This window comes from Mytilus californianus, unplaced genomic scaffold, assembly GCF_021869535.1.
Source record: "Mytilus californianus isolate M0D057914Y unplaced genomic scaffold, xbMytCali1.0.p SCAF_3, whole genome shotgun sequence".
Lineage (NCBI taxonomy): Eukaryota > Metazoa > Mollusca > Bivalvia > Mytilida > Mytilidae > Mytilus > Mytilus californianus.
Window position 1 is genome coordinate 35,373,745 of NW_026262679.1, and position 8,831 is coordinate 35,382,575.

At 32.2% G+C, this 8,831-nt stretch overlaps 1 protein-coding gene across 1 annotated transcript; it reads right to left on the minus strand.

The window, feature by feature from the left end:
• Positions 1–420: 420 nt before the first annotated feature.
• On the minus strand, positions 421–5,262 carry LOC127733467 (uncharacterized). The gene is made up of 5 exons (XM_052242822.1): positions 4,394–5,262; positions 2,621–2,679; positions 2,211–2,282; positions 890–1,021; positions 421–557 (listed from the first exon to the last, which is right to left on the minus strand). The coding sequence occupies exons 1-5, from the start codon at positions 5,086–5,088 to the stop codon at positions 421–423; spliced, it is 1,095 nt and encodes a 364-aa protein (XP_052098782.1). The 5' UTR covers positions 5,089–5,262.
• Between the last annotated feature and the right edge of the window lie 3,569 nt (positions 5,263–8,831).

The window sequence follows — 8,831 nt, forward strand, 5'->3', positions numbered from 1 at the left end:
TTGTGTCCGATTGAGGTTGCTCACCCAATTGTGTCAAAACAACGGAACTATAAACAACTGTAATACTAGTGGGATGTTTAGCTTGCTATGAAACCAGGTTTAACCAACCATTTTCTTCGGGAAATGCCTGTACCAAGTCAGGAATATGATCGTTATTTCAATTCGTTCCGATTTTTCAGTTTTTATGAACCTCCCTTTTTTGAATTTACCCTGGAGTTCTGTATTTCTGTAATACATTTTTTTACGAGTTTCAAGATTTTGGTACCATGGTATTTCGTCGTTATACTACTGACTCCTTTTTGACATTTTATTCTTATACCCAATCCACAGTACATATGTTGTTATTGTTTAGCCGTAGTTGAAAATACATTTTGTACCAACAAAATATAAACATTACACTGTCAAATTGTGAAAAATAATTTAAATGATATTACCTATCAATTCTATTACTAATTCATAATCACTTGTTGGTTCTTGAATAAGTCGTGTTTCTCGGCCAAATACTGCTAATCCAATGCCATTTTCTATATCGCCACATTCCGAACTTTGTTTGATTCCTGTAGAGGAAAACTTGTTTGAATTTAGAAATTGAAAGTTTTGATCATGATTTTATTTTTGTTCTTCGGTTTTGAGAAATAATTTCTTTTCCTGGTCGTTACAGTCAAAGGAAAACATAACATTTGGTTTAAAAGCATGTAGTTGTGTATGCCTATTAACACTTTGTAAGAAAAGGTAAATATTTGATAACATAAACATAATTATTATCCCTCAAATCAATCATAAATTTACAATGAGCATTTCAGCTTTTAATATGTGGTATTTATGCTACCGATTTTATCATGTGTAATCTTTCATTTAATCTAATTTCTGCTTTTCTGTTTGAACTTACCATACACATACTGTAGAGCAGCTGATTTTAACTTCTGAAAATACCCTGTCATACGGTCAGATGTATCTAATACCAAAATAACATTAGGCGATCTTCCTAGTTTAACTGTTCCTGATCTCATTCTAGCTGAAGCTAAAAAATGTAATGAACATTTCACAGTTTTTAACTGTTGATCTAAAATGTCTTTTATAAACCTTGACAAACAATACTTTCTGTATGCACATTTTAACTTGTTTCGTTATTAGCAATAATTTGATGCTTTTTTTACTTTCAAAACATTTAGCTCTTGCTGTTCTTAACATGCTTAATGAAGGTTTATTGTGCGAAAAAAACATTTCTACAAATTATTCTTAGGTCGGACATTTTGACTGAGTAGGGATTCGCATGGCGGTTGATGTATGCATAGCTGAAGACATGGCGAGATCCTGGCTTAGCACCCGTTCTCACTCCTTTTGAGTTAGTACGATTCTCTCAGTTTTTGGTTTTACCTAGATTGGCATTTTCTTATTTGATTTATGAGGTTTGAACATCGCGAAACTACTGTTACCTCTTAATTCCAACATTTTAGGCCCCGGGCTTTCCTGATTGGGGTGAACTTAGTAAAGACTATCACATTAACATGAGAACATAAATTGGATTTACTGTTTCTACAGGGTAGACTTTCGGAGATGGCGAATATTAAAATCGATATATGGTTATGTTGTAAAAATATCTTAAATTCTAAAAACAATATTTTCGGCACGTTGAAAGTATGTTTCAGAAGATAAACGACAATCTAATTTTCCTTAATGATTTATTCGGATACTTTTATACAGTAGCACATTCACAGCATTATCGATACATAGTAACGAGCATGGCATTAGCAAATGTCACTTTTTAAAATTGAGAATGGAAATGGGGAATGTTTTTGTCCGTTATAATTTTTGATTGAATATACGGATTTCCCCCCAAAAAACAACTAAACAGAGAAAAATGACATTTAGACCAGACAACGCACTTAAAAATCATTAACCTTCTACATCAATTACATTATAAAAGTTATGCCTCTAAGAGAAGAGGGACAGCACGTTCAAACGCTAGTCATTGTATGATTGGATAAGAGCAAGATTAGACAAGAGTAATGGAAAAAATGAAATTAAACAATTAAAGAAAAATTAAATAAACGAGTATTAAAACACAAAAAAAGGGGGGGGGGGGGGAAACAGGGCTTCATGCACCCCAAACTGTGCTTTTATCATGTAACATCTCTTTTAAACTTTGTTAACCTTTTAATGACTATCAAACTGTAACGAGTTAGTATATCTGATGTCAAAATACTTACCATATTCTGTCATATGTTTGGTATACTTATACCATTCTCTAACAGTTTTGGGTTGACCAGCATCGAAAAGTCCTTCAAATATATATATTATTAGCACTTTTATTTGATTAAGAAAAATAAACACATAAAGTTTACCAATGATTCCATTAAAAGTTCAACCAATTCTAATTACAAATTTTGCCTTTTCAATTAAAAATTTCTCAAATTCAATCTTTATCGCAAATAGATATAAGTACAAAACAATATTACATATATCATTATCACTTCTTTATTAAATAAGTATAGTTTATCCTTATGAAAGCCGGTTGGTGCCTATGGTTGTTCGCATCTTCGTTCTTTTGTCTCTGGTGGATTGTTGACTTATTGACAATCATACCACATCTAATTGTTTTATTGTTTATCCTTCATACTTTCATCATAAATGTCTTCCTCGTGTCTTCCTCTTGATGATCGCCTGGCTGTACTGTATCTAAATATACATTGATAGTTGTATTTTCTTGACAAGTATAATTTTAAAGGCAGTTGTTCTTATTAAACATCGATAAATCAATTATATCAGTATATTTGTACGAAAAAAAACGAATTATTTGTCATATATGTAAGGGCAATATGAAATAATTATGGTAGAATACATAAGTAGACTGTATCTTTATGTCAAATTATTTGTAAGGAAACATATGTAACTCGCTTTCTCTGAATGTTCACTTGATATATTATCCGTTTTTCATTTTAACTTTTTCATCGATTTGCAGTTTTATATAATGTATTCTGAACTCAATAAAATGTTTCTTACAGATACGCAAATGATAGATTGTCTCGGTTAATGTATCGTTTATAACATGATGTAATTGTGCCGTAGCTAAATTAAAAAGACAAATCTGACCGGATTTAGACTGATTTTGGCTGTTCTATTATGGCTGTTTTTTTTTTAAACTCTCCTATGTTTCACATTTTGGTTTTCAAACTTTTGGTATCGAGCGTACAGTTTATATTATTTTTTCAAGAAAAACATGCTTTGAATTTGGAAACAATATCATAAAGGTCTTATATAGAACATACTTTTTATCTCAAAACCAACAGATCTTATCATTTCCATAATTGTTTAATAATGAACTAGTTAAACGGAGATTTGCCTATTCAGTAGTAATTTCAAGGATTTATCTATGTTAAACTTTAAAACATTATTGACTTAATGACTTGATGAGTCATGTTTTACAAAATTTGGTGACTATGTTGAACGAATCTATCCCATCGAACTAGAGATAAAGGATACTACAGATACAGTTAAGTCTGCCTCATATCTTGACTTACATCTAGAAATTGACAATGAGGGTCGGTTGAAAACAAAACTTTACGACAAAAGAGATGATTTCAGCTTCCCAATTGTGCACTTTCCATTTCTATGTAGCAACATTCCAGCAGCGCCTGCATACGGAGTATATATCTCCCAATTGATACGATATTCCCGGGCTTGTGTTTCCTATCATGATTTCCTTGATAGAGGATTGCTGCTCACAAGGAAGCTATTAAACCAAGAGTTCCAAATGGTGAAGTTGAAGTCATCCCTTCGTAAATTTTACGGACGCCATCACGAGTTGGTTGACCGTTATGGAATAACCGTTTCACAGATGATATCGGATATGTTCCTTATGTCGTAACTACAATACCCTCCCTTTTCACGAATGTGACTTACCGAAATAGACTATTTACCGCATTTGTAATAACATAAGCAACACGACGGGTGCCACATGTGGAGCAGGATCTGCTTACCCTTCCGGAGCACCTGAGATCACCCCAGTTTTTGGATGGGTTCGTGTTGCTTAGTCTTTGGTTTTCTATGTTGTGTCATCTGTACTATTATTTGTCTGTTTGTCTTTTTATTTTTGGCCATGGCGTTGTCAGTTTGTTTTCGATCTATGAGTTTGACTGTCCCTCTGGTATCTTTCGTCCTTCTTTTAGTGAGCTTTTGAGGAGAAAAATCATCGGATCAAAATTTTCGAGACATCATGCAAGCTATTGCTACGATAGCAATGACTGTTTTGATTATTTACAATAACAGTATGATATATAACCGGGGTACTCGTCTGGAAAGTAATAACAGAAAATCGTAAATAACTTAAGAAAGGGAAAAGTATAGATTTTAAACAATGAGTTCTTTGTAGATATTTTGTAAAGATACTTACGATGTCACTGACTTCATCATTGGTCTTATTTCATCTGTGATGTGTTGTATCGGTTTTATATTTGAAACATTCGAATATTCTCTTTGCAGGTCCGTCCTGCAAACGTTTTCCTTTGTGCACCCTCCAGAACTTTTGTGGATAGTATGAAAGCTAACGCGATTGTCGTTCTGTGTTTTTATAGTTTTACTTTTATAGCCAGATTCGTTTTTACGGATCGTGGTTTTTATATTTGGTGTGTTACAATTTTCAATCTCAGACGAATTTTCGTCATCCTTTTTCTTATTAAATGTATATGATGAGTTGTCTTCTTCACTTCTGTTTTCATCTACAATACTTTCTTCACTACTAGTACTATTAGTGAAAGCATTTTGACCTTTATCATTATCACTACAGATTCCTAGTTTTTTAAAGAATTTTGTATCGCTGTTTCCACCGAGAGGTTTGCAAGGGTTGATATTTGATTCATAAGATTGAACTGCATTGGCCAGTAGTCCTACTGTCCGGACATTCACAAAACTCGATAGGTTATGGATATTAGCGTCAGCGCTACAATATTCATTGTCTGATTTATATTCGGTATTATCTTCATCAGATGCTTCACCTTTTTCCCTCCGTGGTATTTTACCTACCCCTACTAATTCGTTCTTTTCTTTTGCATTTAATGAACATTCACAGCAATGATTATTAGTTGACATGTCACTAGAACGATCTTTACTATTTCTCTCGCCTAAGTTTGCCTTATTCTGTAGGTTATCAACAAGTACATTTAATCTACTTGTTTTCAACAACAAGTTGGAAATTTGCTTTGTAACATTGTCTAGATTATTGGCATATTCAATAGATTTAGTGTCCACTCGGCTCACACTTTCTTCTAACTCTAAAAGCATACAGTATTGTCATGAAAAATTAACCCACAAAATAATAAAGCTAAATCTACCTAATAATCTGGAATCCAGTGGATAGATTGTTTTCATGTTACTTTACGAAAACAATAATTTAAAAAAAAGACAAAGAAAGTGCATAAAGGAAATACATGAGATTTTCGGAAACCATATTTTTTTCACACAAAATGTTTCAAATAATCTTACGTAATATGTCTTTGGAGGCAGCAGTCAGTATTGAAGTACCACTCTTGCTGAAACATTAACTAAAACTTAAATGAACTAAAACTGTGATTCGGTACAAAATTAACAATAGATTTTAGATAAAAAAAAAATAAAAACAATAGTTATTTATTCATCACAAGGAAAGATATTGTAAGATCGTCTTAAAATGTAAGATTTATATCTATGTAATTTAAGAATGTCCATTGAACTTCTAGCATTCTCTGAAAAAAGCAAAATGTCCGGGTGTCTTTAAAGCATTTTATGTAAGGTTTTATTAAGAAATTCTGAACACAATATTAAGATATTTTATACAATAGGGAATTTCAAAACGAGTTTTGAACCTATATCATAAACTCATAACTTTTGCATTTTACAGCTTTTTCTTGTGTTGTGATGGTTTACCACTGTACCTTGTAAGAAGGATGGTTGAGCGCTCACATACATATTTTACCTGGCCACAATTTGTATGTGCCTCTCTTACGTGAGGAGTCTCCAATTTAGTTCTTGTCGTTCATTGCTGTCTCTCATGTTTGTTTTTCGTTTATTGTCATAAATCAGGCAGTTGGTTTTCTCTATTGAATTATGTCTCAGTTTTCATGTCAAAGCCTTTCATAGCTCGCTAAATGGTATGGGTTTTGCTCATTATTGACGGAAGAACGATGACATAAAGTTACGAAGATCCACGTTATTGGGACTCTGGTGTACAGTTGTCTCATTGGCAGTATATATTTTTGTTTATATAATAACGGTAAAAGGAACAAAAATTCATGAAATTTACCCATTGGATGCCATTCGGTTTAATATTTCTGTTTGTGTCTTATCTAATTCACGGATCTTCTGCTTCATAGCAATGACCTTGAGGAAAAATAAAATGATATCAACTACGATAACATATACCAATAAATAATGATTAGGCATTATTTTGCATCAGGACAAACCGCATCACGTCAAACAAGAAAAAGTCGAAAATCATACACAAGTCCACAATAATTTCACAATAAACTAGAGATTGAGTATCACAAACCCTTTATCTCCACTACAAATGGGACAAATTACTTACCCTTAGAGAAGACCATGTTGCCATACTAGTGTCATGTTTTTCATGTCCAGATACGACGATAATTCTTATTTGACGACCAGCCATCATAAAAAAAACTCTGATTGGTAGATGTTATTTTCACAACACAAATAGATAGTTGGTTGAACATAACCTTACCTTAAGTTAAGTTAAGTTAAAAGATTGGCATTATTTTATTGCAACTCCTCTAGAAAGCTGAATTTTTCTTATCTTATTCTATTCCGACAAATCAAAAATATTTTTAGTAGGAAAAACGATAAGTTTTTCTTTCGCTATAACGTTAGTTGCATTTAACCTTTTGGATATTCCTAATTGTCTACAAAATGTTTGACCAATATAAAAAAAATCAATTATTTTATTAATTTATAAGTAAAAATGTTATTACTAAAGTTTGTACAGAATAAGACATGCATGCTACTGGATCAATTATTACTTTAATTTTGTTTAATATTGAACAGGTATTTTTAACGTCCTTGTATTAGAGGGTGACACACTCGTAAACGAGTCCAATTTGTAAACAAAAGAAGAATTTTGGACAGACTTACACATTGTAATTTAAGTTTATGTATTTTTCATTGATTTAAAAAAAAAAAGGAGCTTTTGTTCCATGAAAGGTATATTATCCCAAATAGACTATTTGAAATATATATTGTTATCATCTCGAGCTGTCATAAATTCCCATAGTTTGAATTATCATACCTTTTCTCTAATCTGGTTTTGCATATTCTTTATTTCCTATGAAATAACAATTTTATTATAATAAAGATTGTAAGATAATATTTTTGCAAAATATCATAGAATGAATAAACATGAGTTAACTAGCATTTTTTCGTATTTACAGAAAATTAAAATCACACTAACGTTTAAGAAGGAAACTATGGTAAGGGAGATAACACTGTCAAATGTATTTGTGTTTTACCTATTTGCTTACATTTGGTTATGAGAATGATGCAGCAGCATTAAAGACTAAGTTTGACTCTACCAAACAATAAATTTAGGCATAAGTAAAAAAAGTAAAAATATAAAGCTGAATAAGTTAGGCAGTTTTCATGTATGTATTATTCATATTTCTTTTTGTTCATTGTTTTGTACATACATCAGGCCATTAGTTTTCTCGTTTGAATAGACAACTTTCGAGTTCGTTGCATTTCCGTCAAAAACTTTGGTTTTAGTGAACATCATTCGTGCGTTTAGGGGCGTCGTCACTTTCGTTCCTATGTTGAGCGATTGGTTGAAAAAATGATAATGCTATATTGGACGAATTATTCGGCAAATTAAATTTTTATAATTGATATTCAGCACTGCTATCATTTGTGATTAAGTACTTACGGAACAAATATTATTTCTATTTTATCCTGCATAATGAGGATCATAAAGACGCTTGACAAACTTTAATAGAGCAGGGATACAGGCGATCCCCTCTATCTGGTAAATGATGTCACAAAGGCGCACAAAATTGAAGAACTTTTCCGGTGAAGGACATAACTCGAAAGTGGTCTATTGTTTTACATTTGTCATGTCTAGAAAGGGAGATAACACTGTCAGATGTATTTGTGTTTTACCTAGTAGTTTACAATTGGTTATGAGAATGATGCAGCAGCATTTAAGACTAAGTAAGTTTGACTCTACCAATCAATAAATTTAGGCATTAGGTAAAAACAAGTAAAAATATAAAGCTGATACAGCCCTTGAATGTTGTAAACTTCCCAAAAAAACGTGTATGGTGTAATGATGTATGGCATATGGTGCAATGGTAGAAGGTGTATGATGCTATGATGTATGGTGTAAGGGGAATGGTGTAATGGTGTAAAATGCGATCGGGAATGGTGTGAATGAATGTTGTACGACATTTAAAACTATGCAAAATATTGATAAGAACTGATTTTTTATTTTATACATTAATTTACAATATGGTGATCGAAATTCTTTTTTTAAAATAAATAAATAATTTTGTAGTCGCACTCTTTCTTTGAAATTAAAATGCATTATGGTGTAATGTGTAAGGTGTAAGGTGCAAAGGTGTAACGTGTATGGTGTAATGGCACAGGGTGTATGGTGTAATGGTGTATGGTGAATGGTATAATGGTGTATGGTGTTAGTGGGAAGTTTACCCCATCCAAGGACTGTAAGGTAGGCAATTATCATTCATGCATTTTTCCTACTTGTTTTTAGTTCATTGTTTTGTACATATATCAGGCCGTTAGTTTTCTCGTTTGAATTGTTTTAGATTTGTCTTTTCCAGGCCTTTTAAAGC

Excerpts from the sequence above, each read along its gene's own strand:
- LOC127733467 (XM_052242822.1), bottom strand. The coding sequence starts at position 5,088 with ATGTCAACTAATAATCATTGCTGTGAATGTTCATTAAATGCAAAAGAA. Across the intron at positions 2,680-4,393 it reads ATGATGAAGTCAGTGACATC|ATACAGTACAGCCAGGCGAT; the intron begins GTAAGTATCTTT and ends ATGTATATTTAG. Across the intron at positions 2,283-2,620 it reads GGAAGACATTTATGATGAAA|GACTTTTCGATGCTGGTCAA; the intron begins GTATGAAGGATA and ends ATATATTTGAAG.